Raw genomic sequence first — 21,328 nt, 5'->3', positions numbered from 1 at the left:
TCTACTAGTTACGAATACGTACAGCCTGGAAACAATATATTTCCAAGTGCGGCAACAAGTCACATTTGAAAGCATTTGTACACTTCAAGAACAAATATAGTCAAAGCAAATCCAGAGAAGGGAATAGAAGACTACCTATCGGCTATACGGCAACTCCAGCTAGTTAATTGCTTAAAGTCATTTTCGACGCATTGCTGTGCTGGACAGAGTTCGGATTCCCCCTGGAGAGGGCCACGTGACCCAGGTGACATAAGCCGCGAAAGAAGTGCATTCAAAATAGTTGGACACGGGACTAACGCAATAGATTGTAATGATAATAAAGCCCAAGTAGAATAAAGTAGATACAGAAGAAGAAGTAAGATACTGGAAAGTTTCTGCGCCTGTGGATGAACCTTGCTCACCCTCGTTGTGTGTACTGAAGTTGGGAGTCGAAGCAGCCCCTCCCCCCCATCACCATCACAGCCAGGAGAACCCGCCTTTCCCTTTACCTCAACAACACCTCCTTGACCTCCTCCTCCCTCCCCACCCACCCGCCAACATCGCTGAGTTTGACCCGTTGCATTGTCTGGCCCGTGCCAGCTTCATCTGAAAAGCCGTTGATTTCGCCTTGGTTGCGAGTACAATCGGGTGGCTCTGGCGCTTTCGAATCCCCCGCCCCAGCCTGCGACTAAGCGACACGGAGATCCTTTAGAGCGGTCCGACTACGCTCGCCCTATACCGACCTCCACGCTGCTCAGCCCAGTTGTTTTTGCACCTCAAACGCCAATTGTCCTATTTCAGCCCATAGAGGTACGTACTGCCCGCTCTCCATCACCGTTTCGCCTCCCTCGGTCCTTGATCCTCAACATTGATGCGCCTTGCCCCGTGCGCATGCTGCTACATCACCCGCTTTGAAGCGACGGTCATTCAGACTCTTCCTCCCATCTACTGGTGGAAAAACCAACATAGATCACTAGAGATCCATCAACAGAACTATGGATGCCTCATGTGCTACCCTGACACGCAATACTGACAGCTCACACGTTACTAGGTCGATTCAAACAATTCCTCCCGCCCCCTCTCCCGTTCGCCTGCCGTCCGAGTAACCCTGGCTAGAGTGCAGCGCCCGCCTGCACTAGCACCGAGAATACCAGCGGAGTACATGTGGCTGTCCATACCGGCGTGAAAATGAAGGGTTTCAGACAGAGAGTGGTAAGTCGTCACCCTCGGCAATGGTTTTCTTGCTTCACCGCACGATGACTTCCGCCTATCATCCCCTCCCCCACCATGCAATGGATGGTGAACCCCCCCCTTGCTCGACTCGCACTAAAGCTGACATTTTCCTGCTCTCTAATTTAGCACGAGCAGTTGTCGCGGGCAAAGGACGCCAACAAATCTTCAAAAAGAAGGACGCCTCCAACTCATCCCAAAGCCAAGCTTCCCTCGGCATTTCCCAAACACATCAGTCGGCATCACCAGGCCAAGGCACCCCTACGTCGTCTACAACTTCCTTGAATGATGCGCGGGGCAAGTCGCCGGAGAATGCCTCACCAGCAGTCACCCCGTCCGCAGGCGTCACGCCTGCCCAGCACTATATACCTCAAGGAGCGACCATCGCAGGCCAGCCCATCAGCAATGGCCCGGGTACCCCAACAAGGCAGGGTCAGCCAGTTGCGCCTAGTGTGATCATAAGCCCTAGCGGACCTGTAAGTGCACCACCGTGGCGATATAGAACCCTTTCGGACTTGACACTAAACTGCCCTGCGCATACGTAGGCTCCCCCCGGCGCTGCCGAAACCATGCCTGGCGACCTGGCGCCGCCGAGAAAATCGCACGTCTTCGATCGCCTTCAGACAACCCCGAAAGATTTGTCCGAAGGAATTCGGACCCCGAAGCGCCAACACTCCTCGCGATTCGACATCTCCGATCAGCGCCAGCGAGAGCTGGAGAAGCTACCGGGTTTCCATGAGGTGGCCCCCAACCGGCGCCAGGACCTGTTCATGCAGAAGATTGATCAGTGCAACATCATTTTCGATTTCAATGACCCCACGGCCGACATGAAGTCCAAAGAGATCAAGAGACTGGCTCTCCATGAACTCTTGGATTACGTCGCCAACAATCGGTCTGTCATTACGGAGCCCATGTACCCTCGCGTCGTGGAGATGTTCGCCAAGAACCTATTCCGCCCGATCCCTCCGCCTATGACACCCCAAGGGGAGGCGTTTGACCCGGAGGAGGATGAGCCCGTCCTCGAAGTGGCTTGGCCGCATATCCAGGTTGTCTATGAGTTCTTCTTGCGATTCATTGAGAGCCAGGATTTCAACACAAACATTGCCAAGGCATACATTGATCATCAATTCGTGCTTCAGGTATGAGCTTGGAAGGCCCCGTACCCTCATCAATGGCTATCGTTGCTAACAAGAATATAGTTGCTGGATCTTTTTGACTCCGAAGACCCCCGCGAGCGCGATTTCTTGAAGACTACTCTGCACCGGATTTACGGCAAGTTTTTAAACCTGCGGTCATACATTCGGCGATCTATCAACAATGTCTTCTTCCAGTTCATGTATGAGACGGAGAGACATAATGGTATCGCCGAGCTGCTGGAAATCCTGGGTTCCATAATCAACGGATTTGCGCTGCCCCTTAAGGAGGAGCACAAGCTGTTTTTGACTCGGGTATTGTTACCTATGCACAAAGTCAAGAGCCTGAGCATGTATCACCCCCAACTGGCATACTGTATTGTTCAGTTCCTGGAGAAGGATTCAAGCCTGACTGAAGACGTAAGCTGTGCACCCTTTTTCTGTTTTCTCACGTCAGGTTGCTCTCCGCAATATGCTAATTTATTGCCTTTTCAGGTCGTTCTTGGGTTGCTGCGCTACTGGCCGAAGACCAACAGCACCAAGGAGGTCATGTACCTCAACGAAGTCGAGGATATCTTTGAGGTTATGGACCCCGGAGAGTTCGCCAAAGTTCAGGAACCCCTTTTCCACCAGCTGGCCAAGTCGGTTGCCAGCCCACATTTCCAGGTATGCATATCATTCAACGGCGGTCACTAGAAGGCCAATCTCCTAACCACTTGACTTTCACTCGATAGGTCGCCGAGCGTGCTCTTTACTTCTGGAACAACGAATACTTCTGTAACCTTGTTAGCGATAATGTGGAAACCATCCTCCCGATCATGTTTGCCCCTCTTTACGAGAACTCCAAGGGACACTGGAACCGGTGAGTAACCGCTTGCTGTTTTCGTCCCATTCGTTCGAGAGCCTGTCTGACTCGCTTAACTTCACAGAACTATCCATAGCATGGTGTATAACGCCATGAAGATGTTCATGGAGATTAACCCACAGCTCTTCGATGAGTGCTCTCATGAATACACCGAACACCAGAACGGCGCCGACCAACGGGAAAAGACCCGCCAAGATCGGTGGGACATGATCGAACAACAAGCGACTATGAGGAAGAATGGCGCTCCTCCCCCACCTGCGCCTGCGCTCAACGTGCCTGAGCCCATCGATGAAGTTGAGGCCATGACCAACGAAAGCCAAAAGCGGTTGAACACTCTCAAGATCCAGGAAGAAGCCGAGGCACCTAAGGAGCGGCCTGCTCGCGAAGGAACCCCAACTTCGGTGAGTCCCGAGCATCTCTGATCAACCTTGCTGTCATGCCTGTTTCAGACGCTTGCATCCCTATCACTGGGTTATCTGCCTTTTTGATTCTCGTACCTTTGGCGCGCGATCCTCCCTTGTATTTGTCTTTTGCTAAGAGGCCATCTTCCACCCATTTACAGCCAGCGTGATTCTAATGTGGAAACGTCCATTTTGCTCCAGACACGACGCCGTGGCTCCGTTCGTGGTGGCAGCAGTTCCCGGAGGCGACGGAGTGGTAGCGGTAGCGAAATTCGCCCGCGACGCCGGTCGGTTGGTAGTGGTACCAGTGCCACCAATGTACAGATCTTGCATCGCAGCAACTCGACCAAATAATGCCTTGGACAGTGATGGGGCGTATGCTCATGGACATGTGTCTTTCCCTTGATTTTATGCAAAACCTTCCCATGACATAGCGAACACGGGCTGCGACGAATGTTTTTCTTCTTTGTGTCTTGATTACCGGCCTGTTTACCGGATTGATGCCCATTCGACTCCGTGCCTTTTTTTTTTCTTGCCGCATCCATTTTCTTCTCTTTTTTTCTTCTCCCCAAATCCCTCTACTTTATCTGTGTACATGGTTTCTCTGATATTTCCCTTCCTGTGATGGGCTCCTCGTTTGCGTTGGGCCTTGATCACTGAGCGGACCTCTGAGCTGGATTCTGTCTTAGAACCGTGTTCGGGTTATGGAAAATGGGTGCAAATGGCGTTTCTATCTATTGACTGCCGCGTGTCGGCGGCTTCTTTTCTATGCGTTGCCAGTTTTTCGTTTAGACCAGTACTGAGACATGATATCGCCTTCGGTAAAATTGCTTTTTGATTGGTAGTAAATGAATATACAGAAAAGTGATCGGGGATAGTTTTTTTGTCTGGGATGTCGAGGAATTTTTGACTGTGAGCTAGAATAACGCTGCAATTAGAGATCCAAGCATTAGTCTAGCATCTTGAACAACAGCACAATTTGACAGGTACATTAACTTTCCCTGATCATCTTTCCTCGTGGTGGCTGATACTGCCACAGAAACCCCTGGGGTACCCGCGCGTCTAATCGCTTATTAAGCGCGCGTACTACGGAACGGAACAACCCGTGCCGTATTGCCCAAAACGGACTAGTGTTTCGTTCGGGGTCTCTGCGATTGCCCGCGTCCCTTCAGCGCTTTCTGTTCGGGGCCAGGTCGCGCGCTTCGATCTCCAGTCCTCCTCATTCTCTTAGCTCTCCCACACTTTCACCCCCGGGGTTTCTTCCACTCTCGAGCTTTGCCGTCCAGTCTCTCATTCAAAAAGGACTAGGCAAGGCTCTCTCCGAAATTCAATGACTTGACGATACCCCAGCCTCACTCGCCTATCCATCTTCGATCGATCCTTTCGGGCCTATCTGCACGACCCTCACCAAGCGTCGATTTTTGACCTCGTTCCTCGCTTATGACCTACCGATTTTGATCCGACACCACTGCGTGGGCTGGAGATAACTCAGCCGGCCACCGGGCCTGGCAGTGATTACAGTCCTCTTCTCTTGACTGGCCCTTCCGAGGGGGCTTGAAAGCCGCCATGGAGCGCAATATCGACATTTACGCCAGCAAGCTGGGGGACGAGAAGCTGGGTATGTTACAATGGACTTGATGAAGTGTGGAGTACTCTCACTTTGTGACGTTATTGACCATCTTTACCTCCCCGCAGATGTGAAAGTAAGAGCAAATGTCGCAACCGAATTGCGAGACAGCATTGAGCCGCTCTGCCAGGGCGCAAGCTACCCCGTGTTCCTGGCAAAGCTATGGCCTGTCTTCAAGACAATCCTGAAGGGAGAGCCGGTCTTCTTCAGCATGTCGTACGAGCAGGTGAGATAATCTGCCGAGCGGACCGAGAGCGCATCCGCTCTCGATGATCCCGTTTACAAGGAAACATCCATTAACCCTTACGCGATCTAGAAACTTCGAAACTGCATCCTCGAGACACTTCATCGTTTACCTACAGCTTCACCAGATGTCGAACCGTATGCCGCGGACATGGTGGATGTGTTAATGGAACTCGCCCGGATCGAGAACGAAGAAAATGCGGTTCTCTGCATGAAAACCATTATGGACCTGGAACGGAATCAGGCAAAGGCTACCGCGGCACGGGTGCAGCCTTTCCTGGAGCTTATCCAAGAGATGTTCCAGACCATGGACCAAGTGGTACGGGACACATTTGACACTCCTAATCAAGCAACACCATCAGGAATGCCTTCAACACCGAATACAAGTGCACAAAACTTTCAATCCCCACGGCCAAGCTCTCCTGCTACCTCTGTGTCAGACCTGGGACCTGACCAGCAGGCAAGCAATGTGATCTTGAAGGGCATGCAGTCATTCAAGGTTCTGGCCGAATGTCCTATCATCGTGGTTTCAATCTTCCAAACCCATCGCGCTTCGGTCGCCCAGAACGTGAAACTTTTCGTGCCGCTTATAAAGTCAATCTTGCTTTTGCAAGCCAAGCCGCAAGAAAAGGCACATGCAGATGCCGCTAGCCAAGGCACAATCTTCACTGGAGTTTGCAAGGAGATTAAGAACCGTGCGGCATTTGGCGAGTTCATTACAGCCCAAGTCAAGACGATGAGTTTCTTGGCATATCTGCTTCGCCTTTATGCTCACCAGCTCCAAGACTTCCTCCCCACGCTGCCATCTGTTGTTGTCCGTCTTCTCCAAGACTGCCCTCGAGAGAAATCTGGTGCACGAAAGGAGCTCCTTGTCGCCATTAGACACATCATCAACTTCAACTACCGGAAGATCTTCCTTGAAAAGATTGACGAACTTCTCGACGAGCGCACTCTTATTGGTGATGGACTCACTGTCTACGAGACCATGCGTCCCTTGGCGTATAGTATGCTTGCTGATCTTATCCACCATGTTCGAGAGTATCTCAGCCGTGATCAAATCCGTCGCACGGTTGAAGTGTATACCAAGAATCTTCACGATGATTTCCCCGGCACAAGTTTCCAGACCATGAGTGCGAAGCTGCTTTTGAACATGGCCGAGAAGATTTCCAGACTTGAGGACAAGCGCGAAGCACGCTACTTCTTGATCATGATCCTGGACGCGATTGGTGATAAATTTGCCTCCATGAACCATCAGTTCAACAATGCAGTGAAGGTTTCCAAGGCGTACAAGGACTCCCGAAAGGACACAGAACCGACCACTGAGAATTACCTTGCGGAGAAGGACCAGCCGCCCGACTGGGATGAAATCGACATCTTTTCTGCCTCGCCGATCAAGACCACAAGCCCTCGTGACCGTGGCGGTGATCCCGTCTCTGATAACATCTTCTTATTCAGGAATTTGATTAACGGTCTGAAGAACATTTTCCACCAACTGAAGAACTGTAATCCAGACGACATCCAGATTGATCCGAACAGCGTTCCCATCAACTGGTCTGAGGTCTCCTACGGATACAATGCTGAGGAGGTTCGTGTGATCAAGAAGCTTTTCCATGAGGGTGCCCGTGTGTTCCGTTATTACGGCGTGGACCAAGCCCCTCCTGAGATGAACTATTCGTCTCCATTCGATTTCCTCGCCAGCCAATATACCGCCCCTATGACGCGAGAAGAGAAGGAGCTCCTGGAGAGCTTTGGCACTGTCTTCCACTGTATTGATACGGCGACGTTCCACGAGGTCTTCCATTCGGAAATCCCATATCTGCATGAACTGATGTTCGAGCACGGTGCTCTGCTTCACTTGCCACAATTCTTCCTCGCCAGTGAAGCAACCTCGCCCGCATTCTCAGGAATGGTGTTGCAGTACCTCATGGAGCGTATTCATGAAGTTGGAACTTCGGATATGACCAAGGCGAAAATTCTCCTCAGGATGTTCAAGCTGTCATTCATGGCTGTTACCTTGTTCTCCGTGCAGAATGAGCAGGTCCTACATCCCCATGTGACCAAGATTGTCACCAAGTGCATCGAACTGTCAGTCACGGCCGAGGAGCCGATGAACTACTTCCTCCTTTTGCGTTCACTGTTCCGTAGTATTGGCGGTGGACGCTTTGAGCTTCTATATAAGGAAATCCTTCCCCTTCTAGAAATGCTCTTGGAAACGTTCAACAATCTGCTCCTCGCTGCCCGCAAGCCCCAGGAGCGCGACCTCTACGTCGAGTTGACCTTGACAGTTCCTGCACGATTGAGTCATCTTCTGCCTCACCTGAGCTACCTAATGCGACCAATTGTGGTGGCCTTGCGTGCTGATTCTGATCTTGTCGGACAAGGTCTCCGCACACTTGAGCTTTGCGTGGATAACTTGACGGCTGACTATCTCGACCCCATCATGGCTCCCATCATGGACGAACTGATGACTGCGCTTTGGGATCATCTCCGACCTCATCCATACAATCACTTCCACGCGCACACTACCATGCGCATTCTTGGCAAGCTGGGTGGTCGAAACCGCAAGTTCTTGAATCACCCGCCCGAGCTCTCCTTCCAGCAGTACTCCGATGACAACCCTAGTTTCGACATCCGACTCATTGGTCCAAGCGAGAAGCGACCTTTCCCTGTGGATATCGGTATTGATCTGGCTATCGGTAAACTCATGGAGGTCCCCAAGTCTCCAACTACCAAGTCCTCGGATATCTACTACAAGCAGCAGGCTTATAGGATGCTGAGCTCGCACCTCAAACTTCAAATTGGATTTGAGAATCTGCCTGATGACCTGGCCTCATTAATCCGTCTTCATGCCAACGATCTGTTCGAGGGTAAAGCCAGTGCCATGGTTGACATCCTCGAGAAGTCCGAGAGATCAGCATCGATCCCGAAGAAGGTGGCGCAGGAAGCCACCGTGAAGAAGCTTCTCAAGGCCTGTATCTTTGCTGCTACTGTTTCCGAACTCGAGCCCGCTGCCTCTGCTTTCGTCGCCGATGTCTGTAAGCACTTTGCCATCGTTGAGGTCGGTCGAGCTCTCGCCCAAGCCCGTCATAATCGCAAGCCTTTCGACGTGGCAAACGGTGAAGGTCCTGTCTACATCGACTCCCGGGTTTTAGCTGAAGCGATCGTTGAGTGTCTCTCGTCTGACAGCGCTCCCGTTCGCGAGGCCGCGGAGCAGGCAATGCTTGTTGTCAAAGAAGCCGCTGGTGTCATGTTTGGTGCCCCGGAGAAGGCTGCCAAACTCCCATTCTTCCAACATTTGGGCCGCGTCTTCTGCCACAGCTGCCACAGCGAGGAGTGGTTCACCAAGGCCGGAGGAAGTTTGGGCATCAAGCTTTTGGCTTCCAAGATGGACCTTGGAGACTCATGGTTGTATGAGCGACACGTTGAATTTTCTCGTGCGCTCCTCTACGTCATCAAAGACACGCCTGCAGACCTTCCTGCCTCCACGCGGATACAGTCACAGGAGACCATGACTTTGATCCTTAAGCGCTGCGGCAAGCTGATTCCCAAGGATGATCTCAAGAACGAGAAGAGCCGTTTGTTCTCACTGTGCGGCCTCTTTGTCTACGAGCTTGGCCATATGAACAAGCATGTTCGCGAGACATCAAAGCTTTGCTTTGCTACCCTCAAGGAGGAACTGGGCTGCGAGGTACACGAGCTTATTCTCCCTGTTAGGGATCGTCTTCTTCAGTCAATCTTCAACAAACCTCTGCGCGCTTTGCCTTTTGCTACGCAAATTGGTTTCATTGATGCCATCACTTATTGCCTGAGCTTGCAGAATGAGATTGTGAGCTTCAATGAGCCGCTAAATCGATTGATGCTGGAGTCCCTAGCCCTTGCCGACGCCGATGACGACTCGCTCGCGTCGAAGCCTAACGAGTTCAAGAACGCCGACATGATTGTGAACCTGCGTGTGGCTTGCTTGCGCCTCCTGTCTATGGCGATGAACTTCCCTGATTTCGCCAACACTCCACAGAACACAAGCCGCGCGCGAATCATCTCCGTCTTCTTCAAGTCGCTTTACTCACGGGCCCCCGAGGTCATCGAGGCTGCGAACGCTGGTCTTAAGGATGTGCTGACGCAGACTAATAAGCTGCCAAAGGACTTGCTTCAGAATGGTCTTCGCCCCATCCTCATGAATCTGCAGGATCCCAAGCGTCTGAGTGTGGCTGGTTTGGACGGTCTTGCTCGCCTCTTGACGCTCCTTACCAACTATTTCAAGGTTGAGATTGGTGCTCGTCTTCTAGATCATATGAAGGTCATTGCCGACGATATGACTTTGCAAAAAGTGTCCTTTAGCTTGGTTGAGCAGAATCCCGCCATGAAGATTGTGGCCGCGATCTTTAATATTTTCCACCTCCTTCCTCCGGCTGCCACGTCTTTCATGGAGAACCTGATCGACAAAGTTCTTGACCTTGAGAAGAAGTTGCGGAGAACCTCCCACAGCCCATTCCGCAAGCCTCTCGTCAAGTATCTCAACCGTTATCCCAAGGAAAGTTTGGCATTCTTCCTGGCCCGCTTCAAGGAAGAGGGCTATGGACGTTTCTTCGGGCAGATACTGGCCGATCCTGAGAGCGATGCTCTTCGCAATGCCGTGGTGGCCGATACCGAGAACTTCACCTCAACCGCATTTGGGCTGGAGGCCACGGATGAGAAGCGAAACACTGCAGCGATTAATGGCATTTACATCGCACACTCAATTTGCTCATATGGCTCCACCAAGCGTTGGCTGGTTTCCCACGCGGATCTGCGGACCAAGCTCCTCACCTCAGGTCGAGAGCTGGAGCGGAAGTTGCGGGGCGATACCTTGCCCCCTGATGAGCGCCTTCGAGTCGAACAGGCCGAAGACCAGTTGATGGACATCTTCACGGTTTATTTGACGGAAGCATCGCATGACTTGGACTTCCTATTTGAAGTCATCGACGGATTGTCAGCCGATGAGTTCAAGCGGACGCTGGCTCTTCCCAAATTCATTTATAATCACATCATCGTGAACGAATCCATTGACTACCGACGCTCTGTCATCATGCGCTGTCTCGACCTCTACGGCCAGCGTGCCTGCTCCCAGAAAACCAAGACTTATGCCTTCCGACACCTGGTCAACCCCATCTTCGCTATGGATGTTCAGACTACATGGAACAGCCCCGCGAACACTCCGAAGCTGATGGACAAGAGCATGACCGAGTCCATCCAGAGCCGCCTGTGGAAGCCTCAGCTGGCCGATTTGAGCGAGGAGTCGAGTCAAGCTGGAGTCGATCATTCCCGCATGGAATTGCTTCAGTTGTCTGCTTTATTGATCAAGTACCATCATCAGACGGTGCAGGACTCTCGCAAGGATATCATCAAGTTCGCCTGGAACTACATCCGTCTCGAAGACATTATCAACAAGTATGGTGCCTATGTGCTGATCAGTTACTTCATTGCCCATTACGAGACGCCTTTCAAGATTGTGATTCAGGTCTACGTTGCTTTGTTGAGAGCGCATCAAAATGAAGGCCGTGCTCTCGTCACGCAAGCTCTGGATGTTCTGGCCCCAGTCCTACCAACCCGAACTGCTGGTAACCAAGGCCCGGAGGCACGATACCCGCTTTGGGCTAAGTGGCCACGACGTATCTTAGCCGAGGAGACCGCCAACCTGCAGCAGGTGATGAGTATTTTCCAATTCTTGGTCCGACAGCCTGACCTCTTCTACGAGTCGCGAGAGCACTTTGTTCCTCTCATTGTCCCCTCCTGATCAAGATTGCTGGCCCACCCAACACCTCCAATGACAGCAAGAAACTGGCACTCAACCTGATTGACCTCATCTGGCGCTGGGAAGCGAAACGTGTGCAGGCGATTGGGACAAGCCCTACCGTACTCAATGGAGCCCTTGAGTCGCCGAACGCGAAGAAGCGCAAGCTCGAGGAAACACAAGAAGCGGCCTCCGCATCTCCATCACTTGGGCCTCCACCCAGCCGAGAGCGCTTAGACTACACGGTCCCTCCCGAACTACGTGCTGCTCTGATCAAGTATTTGATTACCTTCATCACCACCATCTCCGAGCGCTTTTTGGTCCCTGCTGCACACATTCGCCAATTGCCCACCAATAAGCAGCCGCCTCCACCACCAGTCCCAAGCGGTGAGATGATCAACAAGGCAGTCAGCCTTCTTCGGAACCTGCTTTCCAAGGAGTACTGGGGAGATCTCGACATCGATCTCTATCAAAAGGTGACAGAGCCTATTCTGGCTGGAGAGAAGGCCGACAAACCCGATGAGAAGCAGATCACTCCCATGGTCAACGCTTTGCAGGTCTTGCGTGTGCTCATCGCGGCAAAGCCCGATGAGTGGATTACGGCTCGTTTGGCAACTATCCAGAAGCTCCTTGAGAAACCTCTGAAGTCCGACAACCCGGAGATTCAAGACTGTCTGCATGGACTCGAAGATGAAATGGACATCTCTCCCAAACTGCCAGCCCCAGTTCGCCGTGTTCTCGAGGCTATTCCAGATGACCAGCCTGACGAAGAAGATGCTATGGATGCTGAGAGCACGCCGTCAGAGTTTGCTACATACCTGTCCGCCATTGCCACCGAGACGCTGTCAGCTAGCAACTACACTGCTGCTTTGAACACACTGTGGACACTCTCCAAGCTCAAACCTGCCGAGATCGACACGCATATCCCTGCTGTCATGAAGGCCTTCTCGCAGAAGCTGGCCAAGGAACACGTTGCGGCCTCTACCAATCAGAATGGACAGCAGCCTCCCCAGGGTCAGAAGCCCGCGGAGGGAGTTCCTGACCAGCAAGAATTCGAGCTAGGAGTTGACCTCATTTTCAAGACCATTGAACTCATCTCAGTCCGGATGTCTCACCTCGGTGACCAGCGTCGCCCGTTCCTCAGCGTGCTAGCTTCGATCGTTGAGCGATCCCAGAACATCAAGTTGTGTAGCAAGGTCTTGGGCATGGCTGAAGAGTGGATCTTCCACTCAACCGAGTCATGGCCCACGCTCAAGGAGAAAACGGCGGTGTTGCACAAGATGTTGCTCTTTGAGTCTCGCCAGGATCAGACCATGCTGAAGAAGTTCCTTGATCTTGTTATTCGCATCTATGAAGACTCCAAGATCACACGCACCGAGTTGACTGTCCGGCTAGAGCATGCCTTTTTGATCGGTACTCGAGCTCAAGATGTGGAGATGCGGAACCGATTCATGAGCATCTTCGATAAGAGTTTGACTCGTCTTGCGAGCTCCCGGTTGAGCTATGTGCTGACTTGCCAGAATTGGGATACCCTTGCTGATTCCTTCTGGCTGGCCCAAGCATCTCACCTCATCCTTGGCTGTGTTGACATGAACACCACGGCTCGACTGCACCAAGACGACTTCACGGTGTATCCCCTGTCATTCCTTTTCGCTGGTGGTGACAAGGACTCGAGGAAGGCAGATATCATGGTAGACAGTCAGTTGGAGAATTTCGTCGCCGAACGCAAACGTTTCATGTCCGATATTGGTGATGTCCGGGTTCGCGACTTGATTGAGCCACTTTCTCAGCTCCAGCATACCGACTCGCAGGTGGCTTACAAGCTGTGGACCACTCTGTTCCCTATCTACTGGTCCACCTTGTCCAAGGATGATCGCATCGATCTCGAAAAGGGTATGGTTACTCTGCTCACCCGAGAATATCACCAACGCCAATTGGACAAGAGACCAAACGTTGTTCAAGCTCTTCTCGAAGGTGTTGTGCGTGCCAGCCCTCGGTTCAAGGTTCCTCCTCATGTCATGAAGTACCTCAGCCGTACATACGATGCTTGGTATACCGCCGCAACCTACCTGGAGGAGAGCGCCATCAAGCCGATCATTGATACCCCTACCGTTCGCGAGAGTAATCTGGATGCTCTGGTTGAAGTCTATGCTGGTCTTCAGGAAGATGACTTCTTCTATGGCACATGGCGCCGCCGCTGCAAGTTTGTGGAAACCAATGCAGCCCTCTCCTACGAGCAACAGGGCATGTGGGATAAATCTCAGCAGCTCTACGAGAACGCACAAATCAAGGCACGCTCCGGTGCGATGCCTTTCTCGCAGGGTGAATACTTTGTCTGGGAAGATCACTGGCTGATCTGCGCCCAAAAGCTTCAGCAGTGGGAGATCTTGAGTGATTTCGCTAAGCACGAGAACTTGAATGATCTCCTGCTGGAGGCTGCTTGGAGGAACATTGAGAATTGGCAGAGTGAGGGCACTCGCGAGCAACTCGAGTCCTTGATCAAGTCCGTTTCCGATGCTCCGACTCCACGACGCACCTTCTTCCAGGCATTCATGGCCCTTCTTCAGTACCACATGAAGAAGGAGAACATGCAAGATTTCAACAGTGTCTGCGACGAGTCCATTCAACTTTCCATCCGCAAATGGTTGCAACTGCCTAAGCGCATCACCAACGCCCATATCCCCATTTTGCAGCACTTCCAACTCCTGGTTGAGCTGCATGATGCCAGCCACATTTGCGGTAGCTTGTCTCAGACCAACGAGCGAAACCTGGACACCAAGTCTGCGGAGTTGAAGCTTCTTCTTGGAACCTGGCGCGACCGGTTGCCTAACCTCTGGGACGACATCAACACGTGGCAGGACCTTGTCACCTGGCGACAGCATATCTTCCAGCTCATCAACCAGACATACCTGAGTCTACTTCCGCCACAGACTAACAACGTGGCCAGCAACTCCTACGCCTATCGCGGCTACCACGAGACTGCCTGGATCATCAATCGCTTCGCCCATGTTGCTCGGAAGCACCAAATGCCCGAGGTCTGCATCAACCAGCTCAGCCGTATCTACACGCTGCCCAACATCGAGATCCAAGAGGCGTTCCTCAAGCTTCGGGAGCAGGCTAAGTGCCACTACCAGAACCCCAAGGAACTCAACAGTGGATTGGATGTGATCAACAATACCAACCTCAACTACTTCGGACCCCAGCAGAAGGCCGAGTTCTACACTCTCAAGGGCATGTTCCTTGCCAAGCTCGACCATGTCAATGAGGCCAACGAGGCTTTCGGAGTTGCTCTTTATTACGACCTCCGACTTGCCAAGGCCTGGTCTGAATGGGGACAGTACAGCGATCAACGGTTCAAGTCTGACCCGTCCGACTACGAGTTGGCGAGCAATGCCGTCAGCTGTTATCTGGAAGCGGCTGGCCTCTACAAGAGCGCCAAGTCGCGGAAGCTGCTCAGCCGTATCCTTTGGCTTCTCAGCCTGGATAACGACGAAGGACAGATTGCCGGCGCCTTTGAAAACTTCAAGGGAGACACTCCTGTTTGGTATTGGATTACCTTTATCCCTCAACTTCTTACTAGTCTGTCTCATCGCGAGGCTCGTCTTTGCAAGGCTGTATTGGTGAAGATTGCCAAGCTCTACCCACAGGCTCTATTCTTCCTCCTTCGCACGAATCGGGAGGACATGCTGAGCATCAAAAAGCAGCATGACCAGAAGCAAGAAAAGCTGAACAAGGTCAGACAAGCTCAGCAACAGCAACAGCAGAGATCTTCGCCAAACCTAAAGGCTCCCGCGAGTGGGGAGACATCATCTCCTGCACAGAGGCCCCCAGGCAGTGCTCCTGGCCCGAGTGCTTCTCCCGCCGGCCAAGCAGCGAACCTGCCGACAACTCAATCTCCCGCCCAGCCGACGCAAAGCCAGTCTCCTGCCCAGCCACCGAACGCGCAGGTTCAGGCCTCTCCACGTCAGGGTCAAGGACAGAGTCCCAAGCAAGGTCAGCCGCAAGGTCAGCCGCAAGCCCAGGGACAGCAACCGCAAGGCCACCTACAAGTACCTGGTCAGGCTGGACCTACACCGCAGAACCAAGGTGCCGCTCCCGGGGAGTCTACTGAAAAGGAGCCTCTCAGAAAGCCTTGGGAGTACTCTGACGAGATCATGTCTGGCTTGAAGACTGCATTCCCATTGCTGGCCCTCTCAATGGAGACAATGGTCGATCAGATTCACAAGAACTTCAAGTGCCCGCCTGATGAGGATGCCTATCGTCTCATCGTTGCTCTTTTGAACGACGGGCTGGCTTACGTGGGACGGATGCCTGGATCATATGCACAGGATTTCAAGCTTCCTCCTGCGACCGAGGCCAATATCACCCGGTTTGCGGAGACTATTCTGCCAGCGCACATCCGCAAGTCGTTTGAGGCTGACTTCGTAGTCAAAAAGCCAACAATGCACGAGTACATCCAGAAGCTGCGTCGCTGGCGTGACAAGTTTGAGGAGAAGCTCGACCGTCGACCACAGTCAGGATTCCTCGAGAGCTACTCGCCGCATCTCAGTGAGTTCCGCTTCCTCAAGTTTGATGAAGTTGAAGTTCCCGGACAATACCTCCTGCACAAGGATAAGAATCAGGACTTTGTTCGCATCGATCGTTTCCTGCCTGATGTGGATCTGGTCCGCGGTATCGGTGTCTGTCACCGTCGCCTCAAGATCCGGGGTCACGACGGTAGCATCCAAGCCTTTGCTGTCCAGCACCCTGCAGCACGCCACTGCCGTCGCGAAGAACGCATTCTTCAGCTGTTCCGCATCTTCAACGGGCTGCTAGCTAAGCGCAAGGAAAGCCGACGCCGCAATCTGTACTTCCATCTTCCCCTGATGGTACCGCTGGCACCGCACATCCGTTTGGTCCGGGATGACTCCTCGTATATCTCCATGCAAGGTATTTATGAGGACTATTGCCGACGAGTCGGTATGAACAAGGATGAGCCCGTTCTTTTCACAATGGATCGTATGCGCTCTCTAGCAGAGACAAAGCAGAATGTAAGTTCTACGGCCGCTCTTTACTTCCTCGACGACGCTAACACTTCAAAGCGCACGGCCGATCAGCAGCAGGTTCTTCGTACCGAGATTTTGACCGCCATTCAAGACAAATGGGTCCCAAGCACCGTGGTCTTGGAGTACTTCCAGAACACCTATCCCAACTTCGCCGACTTCTGGCTGTTCCGGCGTCAATTCGCTTACCAGTACGCTGCGGTGGCCTTTATGACCTACATTATGCACATTGGCAACCGGTACCCCAACAAGATTCTGGTGTCGCGCTCGACGGGGGACATCTGGGGTGCGGAGTTGATCCCGACCATCAACCCTGCCAAGGCAATCTTCTACAACCCGGAGCAGGTGCCGTTCCGTTTCACTCCCAACATTCAAACCCTGCTGGGTCCTATTGCCACGGAAGGTCTGTTTGCCTGTGCTATGATGGCGATTGCCCGTTGTTTGACCGAGCCTCGACACGAGCTTGAGCAGCAGCTCAGCGTATTTGTACGCGATGAGATGATGTTCTGGGCGACTGCCCAGCATCGTGGCAACCTGGCCGTGCCGCAGCTGCGCGAACTGGTTTATAACAACAGCGAGATCATCGTCAACCGCGCTGTCAGCCTCGCCAGTCCACCGGAAGGCAATCTGCCTGCCAACCAGACAACGATTGACTTGGTTTCTCGGGCCGTCAACCCCCAGCACTTGGCCTCGTGCGATGCATTGTGGATGCCGTACCTCTGAGCGGCAGCGTTCTGCTCTGACACTGTTTCTGTTTTCGCTAGTCTTGTCATGGGTGGATTGCTGTTTGCATAGCTAAAATGGGTTTTTATTGGGTGGGTTGCTTCATGGGTGTGTTTTTTTGAGCGTGGCGCTTTTGGTAGGAGAGACTGATCATTCTCTCCCTTTTCTGATGATATTTGATACCTTTCTTCCTGTATGATCCTTCCTGTTGTATGTTTTATCAACTTCAAACAATAGCTCTTAATCTACTTTGCTTTATCCAAGAACGATCTTTTATTTGTAGTTGAATTGTAGACTGGTGAAATCGACTTGTTATTAATCATGGTATAATCCTGTCGTGTCGCAACAAAAACGCCAGCGCTTGCAATGCCGAAAGAAAGCAGAAATAACAAAGCACATTAGACCAGGGATGGCTTCTTCTTAATACCCAAGCCGTTCACACCGGGCTTCTTAGCCTTCTTGACTCGGGCGAAAGATGTTGAAGGTGGAGGCATCTGGGCCTGGGCAGTCTTCGTCTGTGAGGGTCCTGGTGCGGCCAGTTCCTCCTCGTGCACAATACGCTTGACTCTCTCGCCGGAAGCAGTCATGAAAGCCCTCCGCGCTGCTTCCTCATCCTCCTTCTCTTCCCGCAACTTCGCCTCATCGACCTCGTTGTGGATGAGATCCAGAGCAACCTCGTCCTCCAAACCCTGGTTTCGTGCGATACGCGCATTCCTCGTTCGAATCTCATCGAGCGCATCTGCAATCGCCATCTCCCGCTTCGAGTCTTGCATCTTCTCCTCCAACTCAGCCATCTTATCCCGTTCCAGCTGTTCCTCTTGCTCATTTTCCTCACGCTCGAGTCGATCGAGCGTTTCCTCCTCGGTCTCGTTGTATTTTCCATCCTTGCCGTCTCGCCACGGCTCGAAGTTTCGCTTAGCTCCTTTCTCGCATTCATAGTCCATGTCTATTTCGTAGTTAGAATGATTGCCCCTGTCAAACGTGGAGTGTCCAACACTTACTCTTTGGGTCTGTACGGAAGGTGATCTCACCGCTGCATCGCGTGCAGCGGATGAAGAACCGATAGATCGGGATGTTGAGATATTTCTCTTCAAGTGTCTGCTTGCGAGCATTGAACTTGCGCCCACGATAGATGTATTCGCCGCAGTTGGTACATTTCATGGGAAACGGGGCCATCAGTCGGACCGTGATGACCTTGGGACCCTTCTGGCGCAGATGCTTGGGGGTGCGCCCGATCGCCGACGGATCGAAGTCGGGAGGGTAGTACTTGGTCAAGACCTTTCGCTCGGACATCTTGGCGGTGGTTCAGTGACAGGTGATGAGGAGTTGAGGAAGATAAGGCTGCTTGACGAAGAGAAGTGGCGCTGGACTTTGCGGACTTATCGAGACAGCAGCACGTGATATTAGGATAAGATGATCACGTGATACTGAATGTTGATGCACAAATAGAAGCTCCAGCTTGTAAGGTTCGGCTATTTCTTGATTTATTACAAAGGCTCTTTTGCTGAGACGGCGACATCAAGTACGCCAAATACACTCTTGCTGCATCACTTGTTTCTGCAACTGATCGCATCCCCGACTCTTTAGGCAGTTGCGCACGGGCCACTGTTTGTTGACCCTCCGCGACCCGCTCATGCGAGCAGCAGCACCGCGGCACTCGAGAATCAAATTCCCCGCGGGCAATTGCTGAGGTCCATGACTGTCGCCTTTCTCAACCCCAATACTCCTCGGCCAGACGTGTCAGACCTGCAATGGAGAAGTATCTGCGCTCCTGGCGGCAGGATGCGCTAAATCGCGGCCAGCATGACGCCGCGGTCTACATTGGCGACAAGGTTCTTGCGCTCACCAGTGAGTCCCTCGTCGCCCTTTCCTGTGTCTCATCCCGTTTCTACCAACCCATGGCTAATGACTGAGAAAAAGACAGCGATTCAGATGCTTTTTGGCTAGCCCAAGTCCACTTCTCCAACAACAATTTCACGCGCGCCTTGGCCCTTCTATCCCGCAGAGACCTTATCACGAGAAGCAGCGCCTGTCGCTACCTGGCCGCCCATTGCTACATCAAACAGAACCAGTTCGAACAAGCCTTGTCAATCCTTGGCGATCAAAACCCAACCGATTTGATCCGGAGTAACAACAGCCGGCGGAAGATCCAACACCTTAATGGCCAGAGTCATGTCACACTACGGAACGGGAAAAACACTACGACGCGCGGGGAACGAGGCGAGGGTCGAGAAAGGGATGATGAGAGTAGCGTGAGGTTTGAGGCCGCCATGTGCTATCTGAGGGGGCTCTGCTTTGCCAAGCAGAATGCCTTTGATCGCGCACGCGACTGCTACAAGGATGCCGTTCGAATTGATGTGCAGTGCTTCGAAGCGTTCGACCAGCTCATGAAGAACTCCTTGATGTCGCCCACCGAGGAGCTGGAGTTCCTTGAATCGCTGGACTTTGACTCGGTATCCTCACCTGACCCCGCCATCGCTCAAGAGGCGGCTCACTTCACCAAAATGCTTTATACTACCCGCCTGTCCAAGTACTCGGCACCGAGTATCTTATCCGACGCTACCGAAACTCTTTCCACACATTACAACCTTTCCAAAAACCCCGACATCTTGCTCTCTCGTGCCGAGGCGCTGTACACCCAATGCCGATTTGCCGAAGCCCTCGAGCTGACCTCTTCCATACTTTCTACCTCCCAGGCGACTGATTTGACATCATCCAACGGGCCGGGAGGTCCTGCACATCACAATCTGGGCCACACACCAGCAGTCTATCCTCTTCATCTGGCGTGTCTTTACGAAACGGGAGCTACAAACGCCTTGTTCTTGCTCTCGCATATGCTTGCGGACCATGCGCCCGAGGAGCCCTACACTTATCTCGCCATCGGTGTATACTATTTAGCAGTATCAAAGGTCGCCGAGGCTCGTCGATTCTTTTCTAAAGCATCTCTGCTAGACCCTCATTCGGCCCCAGCTTGGATCGGATTTGCTCATACCTTTGCGGCTGAAGGCGAACATGATCAGGCCATCGCGGCCTACAGCACGGCCGCGCGACTTTTCCAAGGCAGTCACCTACCACAGCTCTTCCTGGGAATGCAACACCTCGCTTTGAACAACATGGCGCTGGCTCATGAGTATCTCTCTGCAGCATATGCCATGTCAACCGGAGCCGCACCAGGCTCCACCCCTGAGCTTCCCCCCACCTCTTCAGAGATGCCTCTTGGAGGCGATCCTCTGGTGCTCAATGAGCTCGGTGTGGTCTTTTATCATCAGAACAATCTTCCTGCTGCGGTAGAAATGTTCCGACAAGCCCTAGCGTTGGCCGCGTCACTCCACAGTGAACCGGGTGCCTGGGTTGCTACTCGTGCCAACATGGGTCATGCCTTTCGTCGTCTCGGCCGTCTACCCGAGGCACTGCGAGAATTCCAGGAGTGCCTTCGGGTAGGTGCTGGAGGCACCAGCCTGGGATACTCCCCGTTTTTGGGAGGTGGAGCAGGGGGCTCTGCGGCGGTGGGGACCGCGTCCGGGGTAGGAGGCTATGAGGACCGTGGGCTGGTCGGATCATTGCATACTTCATGTGGCATCTTGTTACTGGAGCTCGGACGCACGGGCGAGGCTGTGACAGCGCTGCACGAAGCTGTTCGCGTGCTTGGGGCCACTGGTGGTGGAGACGCTGCTGGTGGTGCAGGGGTGGCTGGGACCTTACTCAACCGAGCCCTCGAGCTCTGGTCCTTGGAAGGTCGTGAGCGAGATCAACAAGCGATGGAAGAGAGTGCCCGACCGTCTCACGGTCGTTCGGCGAACCGCAAACCTCGGGAGCGGCCCGGGACGAATGAGAGTAACCGTCGTCGAATCCGACACGCAGGATATGCCGAGGAATGGACGGACGAAGTCACGCATTCTGCCACGCCCGAGACCACCGGGTCGGGGACGATGGAAGAGCGGGCCGAGATGGATCTTGATGATAAGGCGGATAGTATTCTTGGGCGCGCATTGGGTCGGGTTCGGCCTGGCCGACAGCGCCGCACGCCTCGGCCGGCCAGTCCCGTTATCGAGGGTGATACGCCCGCGCAAAGTACTCGCCGAGAAAGAGCCCAGCGAAGTCAATCACGGCAATAACGAATAGGCCTTGATGGGGTGTGTTTTGAAGGCGTTGTCTTTCAAAATTGGATGCATCGAAATGGGCGTTTTGGTGTTTTGTTGGAGGGCGACCGGTCTGGATATCTCATGGTCCGCCAGCTGGTCCTCTGCCTTTTGCTACTAGTATTCTAATGAAAGGTGGGCATCCATGGCGGTTGGGTTGCATCATCCAGCGTTTT

General features: G+C 52.9%; 4 protein-coding genes across 4 annotated transcripts; 3 read left to right on the top strand and 1 right to left on the bottom strand.

Moving 5' to 3' along the window:
• Nucleotides 1-1,271: 1,271 nt before the first annotated feature.
• N7458_003523 (protein phosphatase 2A regulatory subunit RTS1) lies at nucleotides 1,272-3,629 on the top strand (the record flags this gene model as incomplete). Its single annotated transcript, XM_056906906.1, has 6 exons — nucleotides 1,272-1,685; nucleotides 1,755-2,348; nucleotides 2,409-2,762; nucleotides 2,838-3,008; nucleotides 3,077-3,204; nucleotides 3,272-3,629. 6 exons carry the CDS (start codon nucleotides 1,272-1,274, stop codon nucleotides 3,627-3,629), a joined length of 2,019 nt encoding a protein of 672 aa, XP_056771013.1.
• Nucleotides 3,630-5,174: 1,545 nt separating this feature from the next.
• On the top strand, nucleotides 5,175-17,013 carry N7458_003522 (histone acetyltransferase TRA1; the record flags this gene model as incomplete). The annotated part of the gene is made up of 4 exons (XM_056906905.1): nucleotides 5,175-5,226; nucleotides 5,304-5,461; nucleotides 5,552-11,227; nucleotides 11,257-17,013. 4 exons carry the CDS (start codon nucleotides 5,175-5,177, stop codon nucleotides 17,011-17,013), a joined length of 11,643 nt encoding a protein of 3,880 aa, XP_056771012.1.
• Nucleotides 17,014-17,411: 398 nt separating this feature from the next.
• N7458_003521 (Saf4/Yju2 family protein) lies at nucleotides 17,412-18,306 on the bottom strand (the record flags this gene model as incomplete). The annotated part of the gene is made up of 2 exons (XM_056906904.1): nucleotides 17,412-17,959; nucleotides 18,015-18,306. 2 exons carry the CDS (start codon nucleotides 18,304-18,306, stop codon nucleotides 17,412-17,414), a joined length of 840 nt encoding a protein of 279 aa, XP_056771011.1.
• Nucleotides 18,307-18,764: 458 nt separating this feature from the next.
• Nucleotides 18,765-21,128, top strand: N7458_003520 (anaphase promoting complex subunit CDC16; the record flags this gene model as incomplete). The annotated part of the gene is made up of 2 exons (XM_056906903.1): nucleotides 18,765-18,861; nucleotides 18,934-21,128. 2 exons carry the CDS (start codon nucleotides 18,765-18,767, stop codon nucleotides 21,126-21,128), a joined length of 2,292 nt encoding a protein of 763 aa, XP_056771010.1.
• Between the last annotated feature and the right edge of the window lie 200 nt (nucleotides 21,129-21,328).

The sequence above is a fragment of the Penicillium daleae genome, assembly GCF_028827525.1.
Source record: "Penicillium daleae strain IBT 16125 chromosome Unknown utg000002l_segment0_segment0, whole genome shotgun sequence".
In the NCBI taxonomy this organism is placed as follows: Eukaryota; Fungi; Ascomycota; class Eurotiomycetes; order Eurotiales; family Aspergillaceae; genus Penicillium; species Penicillium daleae.
The sequence above is the reverse complement of the archived record's forward strand: the minus strand, read 5'-3'. Positions and strand labels throughout refer to the sequence as shown.